This window comes from Equus przewalskii, chromosome 20 (genome assembly GCF_037783145.1).
Source record: "Equus przewalskii isolate Varuska chromosome 20, EquPr2, whole genome shotgun sequence".
NCBI classification, from domain to species: domain Eukaryota; kingdom Metazoa; phylum Chordata; class Mammalia; order Perissodactyla; family Equidae; genus Equus; species Equus przewalskii.
This window is the reverse complement of record NC_091850.1, coordinates 20,602,473-20,619,649: the sequence shown is the minus strand read 5'-3', so window position 1 is coordinate 20,619,649 and position 17,177 is coordinate 20,602,473. Positions and strand designations below refer to the sequence as shown.

Below are 17,177 nucleotides of genomic sequence, written 5' to 3'. Positions count from 1 at the left end.
TAGGACAGAAACATTGATAGGCGATTTGCAAGATCATATACTTTTCTTTGTTCTTGCTTTAAAATCTCATTTTAGCTAAAAATGCATTTTTTCTTCTTATGTTGGGAGTTTCAGTAGCCATGGTTAACCATCTTTGAAGTTTTCAACACTTGGTGGTTAAATAAGACACGAGGTTGCTTTCTGCATAGTTTCCAAGTGAGGACCTGTTTGCTTTTGATAATACACAAGTGATTTCCTTCCTGTTGTTACACTAATCACGTTCAAAACATAAAATTGTTACATGGCATTTTATTGTATTTATTTTCATTTCTTGATAGCTAATAAGGTTAAACATTTTCCATATATTAATTTGTGCATGTATTTTTGCTTTTAGATTTCTAAGAGAAGGGATATGGTTGCTTAAAATAAAATAGTTCTTTAATGTTATCTTCCACCCGCAGTGATCACCTCACCTGACCTGCACAAACATGGAGAGATTTGGGTTGTCCCGAATACTGATCATGTCTGCACACGATTCTTTTTTGTGTAAGTGTGAAGGCTCAAATGTGTCTGTTACTATCTTCTCCATGAATGAGGTAGTAGTGACTACATTGTTATTTAGGTTACTTTAGTGGTGAATATATAGCAGACAGGCAATTTCTACTCAACTTAGTGTTTGTGTTATATTTTCGATAAGCTATAAAAAGCAAAGTGACATTTAAATGCCATTAACTTAGAAAAACTGGAAAAAAAATCTCTTTAACCATCTATCTGTTGTGTGTATATGTATATGTGTGTATATATATATATATAAAGATAGATGTGTACACACATATACATATATACACTTTATAGGTTTTTAAAAAACTAGAAGTGGGAATGGAGAAAACAATAATGAGAAGGTCCTGTCCCTATAAAAAGTTGATTTATGTTCCATATAATATAGGCTGGCAATGCAGGGCATATTGATGTGGATTCTTTGACACATCTGTATCGTAAGAGCTGCATTAAAATATAAAAGCATTTGTTTTAATCTCTAAAGAATGAGTGCAGTAGGTCTGTCTGGTTTTCTCCCCACCCTTGCTTGACTCCCAACCTTTTTCCTATGCCTGTTTCTTCTTCATCCGTGGTCCTGTCACAGAAAAGACCTCGGGGAACAGTTGAGTATATCTGTTTTGTACTTTTATGTAGTTTTCTAAAAAGAAGCTGGAAAAATGCACTGGCTTGTTTTATAAGCCATGTCGAAATAGCTACATCAAGATCTCTTCGATATATACTGTATCCATAGCATGCTATGCCCACAGCATCTGATCTGTTAGCTTATTGTTATTTGTAATGAAAATTTTGTGAACTACCTGGTTTTATTTTGGATGGTATGAAAACTGTGACTTTCTTATGATACAGATTTATGTATTATGTATCTTCTATGTTTATGATACAAATTAATACATAAATTACATATTTGAGACGTATACGTATCTATAGATTTCTTTCTTAACGGCGAGGCAGCAGTGAGTATTGTGGAAGGAGCCCCGCTTTTGATCAGACAGTTTGTGTCCAGGCTCACCAGTTACTAGTAAGGTGACGTTAGCCAAGTTGCATAACCTCCATAAGCTTCATTAGTAGGTAGAATGTTGTATCATCTATAGATACAATAAAGTAAGATATCTACCTGTGTCAGTCAGAATCCCAACAGGAAACCGATGGCTTTTGATAAATATGATCATTTCTATCATCCACAAGTAGATTACTTACAAAGGTGTGGTTATAGGGGAACCACAGGTCTTAGGTCTAGTGTAGTAACGTGGATCTAGTGGCGCCAGAGCTGTTATACATCCCCAGGTCCAAACGGACAAGAACAAGAAGCAGTGATCAGAACACGGTAGGAGAAAGCTTTCTAGTTCAGTGGCTTTGAATGGAGTCATGGTCTCCCGTTGAGGGACTTAGGCATCCCAAGGGGCCCTTATGGGGCTGGAATCAAGGGAAACCTTGACCTTGCCCTTCTGCCAGTGTCCTTCTGTGGCTCCCCATTGGTCAAACCCTACAAGAAATTAGAAGACAAGGAAGCATATTGACGGAGTCCATATAGGTCAGCTTACTGGGGCAGAATGCATGGTAGAGAAGGGCGCCATGTGACTCTGGAGGCCCTAGGAAAGCTGGCTGCACACTACTTTTGAAGGTTAATATTTGGATTAAGTTTACACAATGCAGATCTCCATGGAAAGGCACTCATTAGATATTTTTTCCCTGCTGCTTTCTTGACCATCTTGACTATTATTCACTGTTCAAAGATCGACCTTCCAAAAGACACCTCCAGTCACAAAGTTATTCCATTGAGTAACCTTAAGATTTTGACAGAAAAGTAACTCCAAAGTCCTTCCTTAGCCTGACATTAATCAGTTAATCTCCTCTTTTTGGCATCTTTCTAAAATTCAAATTTATTGAGCAAAGTGAACAGCTTTAGATACGTAAGTAGGCAGTAAACATTTCTAGTATTATTTCCTTGAAATTTTACATAAATTGCATGAGAGATAAATCTGTAGGGATATACGTTTGGGTGTGTATGTGTGTTTACTGGAGAGAAGGACTTCTACATTTTCTAAGAATAAAAAATGGAGGAAAGACTATCTGAAGAAAAGAGTGTACTTTCAGTACACTCATACTTTCCAGATAATACAAAGGAAAAAATTCTATTAAGATAATGATTTTCATCTCTCTATAAACACAAATGAGATTTCATCCTTTCTCTCTGCTCCCTCAAGAGAGAAAGGACTAATTAAGGAAAATTGATAAGATTCAAAACACATCAAAAGGAGAATCCATTCACTAATTAATATACATTCTAATTACAACCATCAGTTTCTTTCTTTATAAAAGATATAATCAAAGATTTCTACTAGTATTGTGCCTCCCTAGTGAGTGATAACATCTAGGAAAGAATAAATTGATAAGAAAGAAATTAGTTATCCCAGATGTACCGTAATCAGACGGAAACTCATTTGCTATTCTTATTTTATTCTAATTTTTTTTTTTAACAATATGTGATCTCTTATGTTAGAAGCTTGGCCTGATGACTAGGATATAAATCAGTGAGGCTTCCTTTTTTATCTAAGTGAAAATGTTAAAAATTAAAATAACTTCTATGCTAATCTGATTTCCAGAGTGAAGGAGATAATAAAAGTCATTTAGTATCCTTATCACATTCTTTCCCAACAAATAAACACCATCACAGAATGAGAGAAAAATTGGGGGGAAATTTTAGGTAACACACTGCTGTCTCAGAAAAAATTGAAGGTAAAATTTAAAGGAAGATTTCTGTTATAAAAAAAAAAGGAAGGAGCCAGCCAGCGTAATGGTTGAGTTCTCATGTTCCAATTCATGGATTTGGATCCTGGGTGCAGACCTACACACTGCTCCTCAAGCCATGCTGTGGTGGTGTCCCACATACAAAATAGAGGAAGATTGCCACAGATGTTTGCTCAGTGACAGTCTTTCTTGCCAAAACAAACAAACAAATAAACAAACAAGAGAATGAGATGTTTGAAAAAATTTTGTTGTAAAATTTCAAGAATGAATAAACTTAATCAAATATAAGTGCTTTAGGCAAAATGTAATAATTCAGATATTATAAACAGATTCCAGCCAATTTTGAGTGTTTAGGAATTATTGCTAAAGCTTGATTTCCTTGATGACCTTAAGACACGTCTGTGCAAAGACATTAACGTCAATATGTAGAAATAAGACAGCTGTTTTAAAAAGGGCTAGAAGCCGGGCTTAAACAGGGCCTGTGAAAACCAAATAAACATATTGTGCTCTAGTCATATACAACAAAAATGTTTATTTCACAGTGAGTGGAAATTTTAGAGCTAGAGAAGAAAACTTACTGTTGGTATTTTTCATAAATAGGATTAAATAATAAAATTCAAGATAAGGTAATTGATGATTTGGCAAGTTAACAGAATGTGTGTATCTGGTGCCATGGGCTCCCCCATGGTACATCACCCCCAACCACTGCCATAGTGAAAACTCTTAGAGATGGGAGTATGTCTTCTCCCTCTACTGTCTGGGACCAAAGAAAGGTTAAGAAGCATTAGGTTTGCATAACCTGCTTGTTTGATTTCCATATTTAATGCTTTAGTGTAGAGTGGGCTGATCTGCAGATGAATTCTTCCCATATTTTGTCTATTACATAAATTTAAGGTCTATACCGCCTTCTATTTCTCAGAACATTTCAAGAAGTTCAGAAATTTAAGAACAGAAATGACCAAATAAAACAGACCATCTGCAGAAAAGAGGCAGGTTATTTTCAGGTCCTTGAGTCAAGCAGAGCTCAGTGCTAAATAAATTTCAGGAATTCCTTCCAAAGTCTATTTTATCTTTTAAGGTCTAGCTCAAATACCCCCTCTTCCCTGAAGCTCCTGATCAGAATTAATCTCTCTTCCTGGTGTTGCTACAGTTCACTGCAGAACTTCTATTTAAAATTCAGTTTGTTCCTCATATCTGACTCTTCCACAAGGCTGTGAACTCCTAAGGGGCAGCCTCCTACTCTTGTTTTTACCTCTCTTGCATCACCTTGCACAGTACCTGATGCACAGTTGCTTATCGGTAAATTTTTAATGAACGCACTAAAGGCAAAAAGGAAAATATTTTGGATTATATATGGTTTTTAAGTCAAAATTTAAAATATATCTATAGAGGCAGGTACAAGAAAAGTTCAGGAAAGAAGAACTGTAGAGGGGCCATTAAGTGAAATAAGAGGTATCTTTCATCATCATTTTGCAAAAGTTGAACAATGTTCAATTGGGAATGTAGTGAGGAGAAAACTTCTTTATAAAGTTAGAAGACGAAACATTCAGTCATGGCTCAGTGAAGCTGGGTGACATCAAGCTGTGTGACATCAAGCTGACACGATCAGGGAACTTTGCTTTATCCCCAGTCTAGTATATCCAATTTCTCTGTCTCCAGCCCAGATGTCTTCCCAGGGTTTAACCTGCCACATCACTCCCTTACTTAAAGCTCTTCAGCTGTTGCTTACTACTTATAAGATGAAGTTCAGGCTCCTTTACAGAGGGAACCAGCTAGCTCCTCAGCCCTTTATTCTTCCTTGAGTACCACCAGAGGAAGGTCAAGGAGACCCAAGTCCCAGCCTCTTGGCCCACCATTGCTCACCTCAAGATGTTGGGCTTCACAGTCTGAACTGTATGCTGTCACTTGCACACTTCATGCTTTTGCTCTTTCCTTTCTCCGGTAAACTGGGGAGACCCTCATACCTACTCACGTAATTCCCATTCCTCTTTTCAATCTTAGTGCATGCTTTCCTTCCTCCCAGAAGCTTCCCTTGACTCCTTCATGCTGCTTCTACATGTTACTCTATAATTCCCTGGGTAGGTGTTTATCTTTGTATTATATTTTTTTATATATGGTCTTCTGCATTACTCTGTATACTTCTTGAGGTCAGGGACTATGCGTCTCATTTGTCTTTGCATGCCTCGCATAGTGCTTGGCAGATGAGTAGGAATGAATGAATTGCCCACATTATAACTGCATGCTGGGTATATCCCCTTGAAAAGCCTGCTAATACCTTAAAATCAATATGTACAAAGTGGAGCCCATTATTGCTAAATTCTAACCAACTTGTCAACCTCCCCAGTCTATGCAGTGATTTTGCGTATGGGAGAGACTTGAAACCTGAGCTGTAGTTGTTTTCAATTTATTTTTCCTTACTCATTGTCATTGTCAGCTCCCCAGTAGATCTTTTCACAGTTTTCTCCTATCAATACCTTTGTTTCCATGCCTATATCATTCTCTCTCCCAGAGCACACCAAAAGATTACTGGTTATTTTCTATGCTTACTAGTTATTCTCTATGCTTGTAATTTCTTCATTGCTCCCAATCTATTTTGTGCAATGCCAGATTTATTCAACAGTATCATTATTACACTAGTGATAACTGTTCAGTGTAGAGAAACTGAAATCACAGGTAAACAAAAAAGGAGAAAATCACCCATAATATCCCCACTTAGAGTTAACTACGGTCAGTCTTTTGATGTATAGCCTATATTTCTATGCATATAAAATTTTAATATCATATTACTTATACCCCGTCAACTTTCCTAAAGCAGAGTTTTGATTATCCCTTGCTCCTACAGGCTGATAGATATTAACAAATAAAGGCATGGCATTCTGCAACATAGAGCCCATTTTACCTCACTTCAATTACCAGTACAAACCACTGATTGAATAAAATTATTATCCAAGCTTTTTCTTGAAAACAAATTGGAGTTGCTTCTCCCACTCTTTTGCTCATTCATTTCAGCTGATTGGCCTTCTCACCAGCTCAGCCTTTAGACTATCTTTCAAGGCTTCACTACATGGTCTTTTCCATGATACCTTTCATGATGTCCCAGTCAGACATGATGTCTGGCGTTTACTCTGGGTTTTCCTCGCCCTTTCTTTGCACCACCCCAGGCTGCGTTGTCCTACAGTTATTTGCATGACTCTCCTCTAGTAAAATGCAAATTCTCTGCATTTTTGGAAATTTCACATCTTGTGCAGAAACACTTAATACATATTCAATGAAAGCAGTGACGAAAAACCAAATAGTCTAACTTGATGACGAGATATACGAGGGCTATGAAGTGGACGTTGCGCTTACAGCATGAGATTTCTTACAGGGAATTTGGACAAGTGCTGGATATCATTCAGTTCACAGTGAATATCTCCTCTCTATTGCTAATGAAAAGCAGTGCCTCATTTCTGGGTTCTAGATTTGGAGAGACAGAAAAGAAATACATGTATGCCAATCTTAAAACTATCACAAAGCTGCTATATCAGTTTGAGAATAAAGGTTGCCAGTACATTCAAAAGTTTTTATCCATGAAAATACTTAACATACCCAAGATAGTTCCAGATAGCTAAATCTCATCTATTGCTTTATTTTCTCTTTCAGAGCTTTTTATTTTTTAAATTTTTTTTGAGAAAGATTAGCCCTGAGCTAACGTCTGTTGCCAATTCTCCTCTTTTTGCTGAGCTAACATTCATGCCCATCTTCCTCCACTTTATATGTGGGACGCCTACCACAGCATGGCTTGCCAAGCGGTGTCATGTCCGCACCCGGGATCTGAACTGGCGAACCCCAGGCCGCCAAAGTGGAACAGGCACACTTAACCACTGCGCCACCAGGCTGGCCCCTCTTTCAGAGCTTTTAAATCAAATTCGTTTATTTTTTATTAAAATTTTAGTAATCTTTTTATTCTCCTGGGAACATAAGTAATTTCTGTCTCCTTTGAGATGGTGTCATTTTTCCTTCTGCAGAAAACCCCAGTCAAATGTATCATTTCCCTGTTGATATCATTCTTGCTCTATTTCTTGTTTGAATTTTGTTGCTTTCTGGACATAAATGAACTTCACTGTTACATTAACAACCTATGTTTGTCTGCAATACTAATAAATAGCTGCAAAATATTCTATATGCCATATCGTAATAAGTGTCCTAATGCCACTAGTAATTCATGTATCTAAGCCCTGCCACTTGACCAAATTAAATGATAGTTTGTTTTTCCTTTATTATAATACATACTTCATGGTTTAAGACACCTGAATACCTTTGGCCAATCTTATCCTTCAACCTACAGCTGTTGTGTTTTCTTATGGGTTTCAAAGACAAGGGAAAAATATGCATTTTTCTTAATACTTTCAATCTCAGTCTTTCCCTCTTGTTCTCTCCTCCCCCATGCTCTTTCTGTCTTAAATTGCTGTAGTTTATTTAAAGAATGTAAGTCTCCTCTCCGTTAACTTCAAATACTTTTTAAGTGTCAGTGATCATGTAATATTTGGGGAGAGCACAGGCCTCCAGTTGACCTGGGAATGGAGTGAGGCGGGGAGTGGTGGGACATGACTAGACAGGAACTTTAGATTTAAATTATGAAGGGCCCTGGCATGCCATGCCGGTGACATTGGATTTTGTTCTGCAAGTGAAGCAGAGGGCATTTGTATCACTCTAGCAGGGCAGAGATGACTCTTGTAGGAAGGATCATGGAGATAAGTGTGGAGACAGAGAGATCAATTATAATGTTGTTACAATATCTAGGTCAGTGTTTCTCACTGCAGAAGGAAATGTGTTTGACATTGTGACTTGGCCAAAAACAATGCTCACTTTGTGTGGTGCAGTCAATATTCTGTGTCCTATTCTATTCTAATTTCATTGAAAAATGCTAACCTGGACAACCTAAATTAATTTCAAAACCCACTAATTGTACACAGCCTGCAACTTGAAAATCACTCCTTTAGATAAATGATCATGAAGGCCTAACTGAAGGTAACGGCATTGGATGGAGACAAGATGCAACTGGAAACAATTAGGAAAATAGAAGCAAGATAACTTGATGATTTATTGATTTCAGCACTAAGGGTTAAGAATGACTGAATTTCTTATTAGAAGAGTGGGCAGATGATGGTAATTCAAAATGAGATATTGGTAGAGTAAAAAGGAGCAGTCAGGGTAAAAAATTAAGCTCAGTTTTGAATATATTATATTTGTGGTTTTTGTGGGAAAATTATGGTTAGGGAAAGATGTAAGGATTGGAGGTTGAGTTTAAGAATCAGCATGTGGGTGATAGTTAAAACAGTGGGGGAGATTGAAATAATTGAGAGTTTGCAATCATAAGAAGAGAGAACAGTGAGGAGTGAATTGTGGATAAAACCAGCATTGAAATGGGAGGCCAGGATGCAATGAAAGAGGCTGAGGATTCATAATCAAAGGACTAACTAGGGAGTGAAGAGATAATGTAGCTTCTGCTGTATCACATGCTGCAGACATAGTGGATAAAATCTCCTGAATTCATCACCTAGGAGGCCATGGGCAACTGTTGTCAGTACTTGTCAGTAGAGTATAGGGTCGGAAGAATGACTGCAGTGGGTTGAGGAAAAAATGAAAAGTTATAAAGTATTATAGAGAAATCTTAAAGATTAATATTCTTTTAAAGTGAAAAGAATAGAGTTGATAGTATGTAGGCTGGCTATCAGTTAAGCTGAGCATATCTTATTCAATGTTATGTCCAAAGTATAGATGACATAGTAGGTGTGTTGACTATAGCAAAATTGCCATAGAAATAGAACAAACATAAATGCATATTAGGAAATTTAGAGTAGAGATACGTATGGACTGGTGTCTGAAATTGGGAAGCCCTAAAGAACCAGAACAGTTCTAAGACCTGCCACTCTTCCCACTTCTCTGCAAGCACTATGGTTTTCTTTGTGTCTGCTCCATTCTCTTTTTGTTAGTCTCTTTTGTTTTTTGTAATCTAAATCCTAGAGGAGCTAGCCCAATTGACTTGGTAAAACACTTTTATCTCCCTTGGGCTGAGCCTTCAAGCCGGGTTGCCTGCCCAGCCTTGGCTCAGAATTATGGATAGCTTAGGGTTTACCTTTGGTCCAATGGGTAGCCAAGATTTATGCAAAAACTAGGCTAACATATTTTACCTGCCCAACAAAATATATCTTTACACAATTTGTCACGAAACACCTGATTAGATCTAGACAGTGCTAGAGCATTTCACTTTATACATTCTCTAGTTCTTAACAGAGCACTTACTGTTTGATCTCTTAAGAAAATATTTATAACTGGTATAAGTACCACATAGCCCCTTCTTTTTCTTACAGTAATGTTTCACCATTGGGTGTCATATATACATATGTGTGTGTATATTTGTGTGTGTGTGTGTGTATATATATATATGTGCATACACAAATACAAATACATTTGTGTGTATATATATATGTATACACAATACACATTTGTGTGTGTGTATATTTATGTATACACACTTGTATGGTAAGAATTAACCAAGTATACAGGCAACCTTGAGTCATTTCTTAGGAGTTTAAGCTTGATACAGATGCAGTTATCACTAGGTATTTGAGCAGTCGATTATGTAAGGACCCAAATTCTCATTGCTCTATGTCATCTGTTTCATTTTCCTCTACTGTGCTATTTCAGGAGAATTTAAGTACGACCAGGAAGAGACAGTGACACACATTAATCTTTGAGACACTGTGCTTACACCCCTGGTTATCTATTTTGAAGTAATTACCACTTCTCTAAAGCTTCTGTCTTGATTCATTTTGGGGAATTAAAATTAATTCATCACCTATTCTACTTTGAATATTATCATGGAAGTTTAAAAATTCATTCTTGGGAAATTCTTATTGCCCGAGGAAGTTTATTTGAGGAAATGAATTATCATCCAAAATGTAATTATTTCTTTCTAAAGGACTTAGTTATTGCTGTTCTTTAATGTTATATTTTCACTTCTGTTGCTTAGCTCAACTTAGCCGACTTGCATTCTTATGTGAAGTATCAGCGTAAATAAGAACATGTTGTAGTCAGACCAAATAGAGCAACCAACGATAAGAAAAAAAATGCAGCACCGATTCCAACAGAATAATAATGAGAAGGCAGGCATGGCAAAGGAGCAGTGGCAGAAAGTGAAGTAATTTCGAAGAATGTCACTGATCAGATTGAAGTAGGAGTGGAGTTAAGAAGTATAGAACCTAAGGAATATAAAGTTGAAGTTGGTATGTTCTTTCAGGGTAGGCTTCATATAACAACTGCTGTGGGAAATGTTTGCAAGGCCGAAGACAGTGGGGTGCTTCCTGCAACTCAGCCAGTGCTTTATGTGGGGCTAGAAAAAGTTAAAATTAAAAAGGAAGGAAGGGGCCAATTAGGGCATGACATAAAATAATCATGTGTTTGGTAATGCAAGCAATTCTATGTTTAGTGATGTGAACATATTATTAAATACAACTAAGAAATGACTGTTTTTTGCTCTTGATTCCCTTGTGCTGTATTTTAGGCATCAAATAGCATTTCTAAGCAGTTTTAAGTGGTTTTTGCATATTTTTGAATGTTTTATGTTTCTGTGTTTTGTGTTGTAGCTATGAAGATGGCCAAGTGGGAGATGCAAATATTAACACACAAGAAGGAGGCATTCACAAAGAGATCCTTCGAGTAATTGGTAATCAAACTGCTACTGGTTAAAGGACCACCGTTTAATTAACATGATTTGAAAGCCTTCCTCGCGTTCAAAGCTGGATTTTGAACTGAAGAAGATGATAAAATAATTTATTGTTATTATAAACAAAATTAACCCTTTGAATACTGATTTTTTTCTTAGTATTTCTAAGTATCTCATTAAATACCTAAAATGGTATAAAATTTATCAATTGTAGGGTTATGGAATCTAGTAATAAAATTACAACAGCACTTAAACTGAAGTTTGGGTTGCTCACACAATAAACAGATTGAAAAAACAGTTTTGTGCTGATATTTTTATATTAAACTCTTTAATTGGAAATTTGGTATTATATACCGACATTTTAGGATACCAAAATAGAATTGAGAACATTTTATAATGGCATCTAAATCTGTAAGATACTTTGCAATAAGTATAATGTTTGCACTTTCTGATGTGCTATATAATTAGTGGTATGAACATTTGAATATTTTGGGGAGGGATGTTTCCTATTTTGTTATTTTTCCTTATACAAAAACAGTTAGGTCTTAGATGCAGTGCTTTGCCCAAAAGTATGTAATACACATATCTAAAGATTCAAGCATCAAAATATGTGATGGTGCATATATGTGTGTACATACACATATACGTATGTTGACAGCAGAGATGGCACAGCTCCACAATGCTATTCTTATTCAATGAAAAGAAAGTAATATTCAGTAAGCAGTAAATCTGGACATAAACCAAGATATGAGCCAAATTTACCATAATTCACTCACTGAAAATATTTGTGGACAGTTTTTCTATTTGTTTAAAGAATTTTTCCCTTCAGTTAAAATTCAACTCTTTTTATAATGTTATCTAAAAGTCATAAAATTTGGGGAACATAGATACCCCTGGTGGACTAAATCTATATTCAAGTAATCATATGTTGAAAAGAAAGGCCTCAGAATTTAAACAAACCGTATATATTTTTTATTTCCTACAATGGAACATTTTTAAAATTTATTTATACCACACCAGCATTTTTATATTTTTTCATCTAATACCTCTGCTTATTTTTTTTCGTATTGAGAAAGAAGACAAACTTTGAAGTTTCTTTTATATTAAAAGAACACAAATAAGTTTATAGAGAACAAGAACACCAGCTCTCAGCATTCTCCTTCCAAAAGTCATGTGCTCATCAAAATCATTTCTGTTTCTTTGGGTCCTAAAGTTCTTATTCATCACAAGTTTTAATTGACAGTGTTTATTTTCCTACGTGATGTCTTCGAAAGAAGGCCATTCATGAGAGCAGTTTAATTAGTGAGTTTGCCACTCTATTCAAACCCTGAATCAAGGCTCATATCTGATTCTAATTTATTTGGAAAGAAAAATATAAAAGTGTATAGTGATTTGCAAATATAATGTTATAACTTCTGTGTTTATTTCCTTTGGCATAAAAGGTGAGAAAAAGAGGTCAGACACATTGTTAAGAGTTGCTATTTGGGAAATATTTACTAATAGTTTGTTTTCTTATGTGGTAAGTAATTGATATGCCACGTATTTCTGCAAAAATAGACTTGAAGTGGTTGGAATATTAATCATTGTGATAGGATCCGCTTAAAACATTGATCTGTTTTGACTTGTGCCTCTGAACTCAAAGGCAGACTGAGGGATAATGTTGACACGATAGGGCCAAGATGTAGTATCTTATTTAGTGTTCTGTGACCAGATATTTGAAGACTTTACGTGGGCAAGAGGACTACTTTCTTCTTTCTGCCGAGTCTCCCAGATTCCTTTGACTGTGTTTTAAAAACATGTTTAACCAACAGAATTAAATTTGGGGAACATTCTATATATGACATAGATATGAAGATGTAATAGCATGATTTGGAAATTGAGGGCTTGGAACCCCAGCTGTTTGGCTATTAGGACCACTGAGGCACCTCTGAAGACTCTCTGTAGTGCCTCCAAGCGTAATTTAAAACCACTGACCTAATCCACTACGACTTGACTTAACAGTTGAATGATGTAAAGAGTATAGTATTAGAATCTGAACTGGAAGGGTAACGTGGAGGACTCAAGGAAGTTGATCTAGCAGAGCAAGGAAAGTAGTGGATAGTTTTAATGTCTACTATATATTACAAGCAGTAGGCATCTTTTATGATAAAATAAGATGTCTTCTAATGATAACTACTCGAATGCTATTGCAATACAGAATGACATTTTAAGTTTGTTTCAAAAAATTGTGTCAGAGCCTTTGTAAGCAAATATTTTCATTGAGCTTTTGATATTGGAAAATGATAGTATGCTGATGCTTATCTTTATTTCTAAAGAATCTAATTTCAATAGACACTACTATTAAATGAATATCATGCTTCCAGAATCCAAGAAGGTCCTTAAAATTTAGAAGTTTAAACATCATTATCATGCCTTGATTCAGTCACCCCATTAAGGTATTATCTATTGACTTATTTGATGCTTCCAAACATGTGATATTGTATGTATTTATATAATCGTTTGAAGTATGTTCACTGATGCTTTGTAATAGTTATATTAATTGTGTAGCCATTACTACTTAATATTAATCCATGGAGCAAAGGCAATCATTTATTTTCATTCTTGAAGTAGAGGAAGAAAAACCCAATTTGTTAGTCCTACTTTTTCCTGCATTACTGTCTTTGTAAAATTTCACTATGAATAATTTGTCCTCTTTTGTTGTCCACTGTATTAAAAAAGGGGAGAAAATGGTTGAACAGAGAAAAAAGTAATAATATACATAGAACATAGTGCTATAGCATACTTTATGGTAAGGTACTTTGGGTGTCTTAGATTGCGTTATGTGGAAGTGATTTTTATTTTTGTTGCTCAGCGGATCTCAGTGAAGTGTTGGATTTGAAGGTGGTTTTTAAATTTAAAATTTAAATATAAGAGTGTCACATCCTTAAACTTGCTATCAAATATTATGTGATATGAGAAACCAACCCAAACCATTGTTAGTGCTCTGAATATTTCTCATTGAAAAATTTAAGAGTTTAGAAAAGAAATCCCTCAATTATTCTCCCCTTTGCTAAAAGAAAAGAAACCTTTAATGTGCAAGTCTATAAATCTTTAATATCACTGAATGGGTTTTAGCAGTACTTGGTACCATAATACCATAACTTGCCTTGGGGCGTGGAGTTTCAGAAAATTTTAAGGAAAAACTCATCATCCTTGTTAAAGTCTCGATGACTCCATCAGATAGTAATTTAACATGTCATGAAGGGCCAACTCAGCCTTGGACCATCTACCATCCAAATATATAGATTTCATGGTGACACTTGAAGCACACTTTAAAAATATTATGATGTTCTTCTATTGTCCTGCTGAATTCTTCATTATAACACTACCTCAAGACAAATGATAGGCTGTATGTTAAGGTAAATTGGGTTTCCAGTATAAGAAACAAATAAAATCTCACACATAGAAGTCATCAGATAATTCAACAGTCTGGATGTAGATATTGTCAGTTACCTCTTGACAATGCGTTAATACAGATGGTTCAATCACTGGTGTTGAATGACATAGTTAACACCCAATGAGTTAGGTGAAAGGGTTTCAAGTTGCAAAATTTGAAAATAATTAGTTCCTTTTAAGATTGGTTTTCTACATGGGTCAATTTTATGTCGTTTCACCTAAAGACACAAACAGTTGCCCACTCTAAACAGTTAAAGGATTAAAATACCCAACTGCTATGCCAGAATGGCAGACTGAATATTCGAGTATTTTGGTATTGAATGCCTGCTAAATTTTTGCCAGATTCTATATAAATTTGATGTATATTATTACTCAGTAAATTTTTCTTGGGGATTTTCTATACGCTATGATATATTAGGATAAGTTTTTGTAGGTCAAAAGAATTTCAAGTAGTTTTTAGACAAAACATATCCATGAGTGTGAAAAAGCTGTGTTGAAGAATAGATTACATTACACATTTACCAGCTAGTCAGTAAAAAATAGTGCTTATTTACATAGTCAACATAATTTAATGTTCTAAAAATAATTTCTTCAACCCACCCAATATTTAATGTATCATTTGAGATTTTAAAAAACGCAGCCACTCCTTTATGTAAACATTAAGATATGCCTATGTTTCTTTAACTATACAGCCTTCTTTACAATAAATTTCTTGACTTTTGTGCACAAAATAGTATTGCAACCTGCTATTTAGCCTTTGGTGCCTTAGAGTTACTATAAATATCTAACAATATGTACATTATGTAAATACTGCCAAGAGATCACTAAGGCCAAATATTTTCTCTATTCACTTTTTATTGCACTTGCTTTCTATTGCTACTTAAGCCTCTTTTATCCAGCTTTGTAATAGTTCTAACATTGTAGCCAATGTAAATGTTTACTTTCAATAAATCTGAATTTGTTCAACAAGTATGGTATATGTGGGCACTATTTTGAAAACTCGGTTAGGCCTTAGGTTCTCCTCATGATGAATCTTGCTTCTGGGGACTAAGTATTTGAAGTTCTCAACAAACTCTAAAAATGATGTTGCCCTTTTCACTTATAAAATACTTTTAAAATAAGAGGGAATAAAAAAACTCTTTTCTTACCGGTAGTCCCCAAATAGTTGTGATAGATTTTAATTGGTCGAGAGCACCATTTTGATTTTAAATTCTGTCAAGAAATATAGGATTGAAACAAAAGATTTTATACATTTTATATGTGTGCTCTATTTATAAACACCTAGGCATAATATCCAAAGGAGCATTTCAAATGAGCTATCCTGAATTTTCTAAGCATGTTTTACTTGATTAGTATTTGGAAAATGATTTTTAAAGTACCGCTTTTTATAAAATACATCTAATGAGTTAATGAACTGAATAAGACATTAGTCCATAAGTAAATATGGTTCTCTAAACACATTAATAGTAAATATTTATGAGAAGCTAAGTTTATATTCTCATAATAAATAAAATAATTTTTTACTCATGTTACATTTACAACTGAGAAACCTTAGATAGCAAACTTCTGTTTATTAGACTAGATTTCACTTACTCTAGAAATACTTGTTAAGAGTCTAGTATGCATCTTGACAGTCAATGTAAGGAATAGATTTTTGTATTGGCCTTAAGGGTTCTTCAGTCTGTTTGGGAAAAGAAATCAAACATGTTTGGAAATAATTCATGAATAGCACAAGGCCAACAATGCTGAACGGAAAAGACCAAAAATGCAAGCCATGCTTAGGGAAGGAACAGAACATTTGTATCCAGGCAATGAGGAAAATACCGTGGAGAATCCATGGCGTAAGCAGGATGCTTAATATCCAATAGACCTTCCCCGATGTGAGGACAACGTCTTTAAAGCAAAGATGGACGGAAAACTGGCACAGGGAGGATAATAGGCTTACAGATAGAAGGATCTTGAGTGAACCTACAAAAATTCCTGAAGACTTCTACATTCGTTGAAATAAAAACTGCAATCCAAGTGACATTTGAATCTTTAAATTAGTGCTAATAAATAGTGTATTACTAATTTCCATTTATTTATTCACTGGACACTTTTCATAATCTTTTTGCAGCAAAGTTACAATGATTTGCTTGTATATCTGCTTTTGCTTTGTTGCAGATAACACACATGTTAGAAAGCACTTAATCTTTTAAATGTTTTGTTTGATTCCTCAACTAAATTTTTGATGATACCTTTTTGACATCATGGCACAGTCTTACTTCTGGAGCTGTCATTCCCTCTGACACTTATCTGCATTCCTCCTCATAGGAAGATAGCTGGTAAAAGTGTAGTTCCCATACCCACATCTAATTTACTTTTCCCAGCCTCCTACCCTCCCTTTTTAGTGACTGCTGAGTAATCTTATAAAAGCATCTATGTTTTTTAAAAGTTACACAGGCTGCTATTTTGGAAAGCCAATGCTGAGAAGCTCTGAGAATTTGTTGAGTAATTATTTGGCCTCTATTTCTGTTCCCAACTTCTGGGTCCCTCTTTTTAATAAATTACTTCAAATAGTAGTGACTTATAACTTGTATCTAAGAAGACTGAAATTTTCAAAAATGTCAATTATATACATAGTTTAAAAATCATGTATTCTTGAACTTCAGCTAAGAGAAATTTTTGACTAGATAGGATTTGCTTTATGTAGCACTTTATAATTTAGAAAGCAGTTTCAGGCAGATTGTCTCATTTTTCCCGTCAAAAC

At 35.2% G+C, this 17,177-nt stretch overlaps 1 protein-coding gene across 2 annotated transcripts in view; it reads left to right on the top strand.

Moving 5' to 3' along the window:
• The window catches only part of PARP8 (poly(ADP-ribose) polymerase family member 8), a 169,082-nt gene extending 153,685 nt beyond the window's left edge, over positions 1 to 15,397 (top strand). For both annotated transcript variants that reach the window (XM_008521496.2, XM_008521497.2), the window contains 2 exons: positions 441 to 525; positions 10,914 to 15,397. In XM_008521496.2, the coding sequence (XP_008519718.1) occupies positions 441 to 525; positions 10,914 to 11,016 (188 nt within the window). In that variant the 3' untranslated portion in view covers positions 11,017 to 15,397. The remainder of the gene's footprint in view (positions 1 to 440; positions 526 to 10,913) is intronic.
• The last annotated feature ends 1,780 nt before the right edge of the window (positions 15,398 to 17,177 follow it).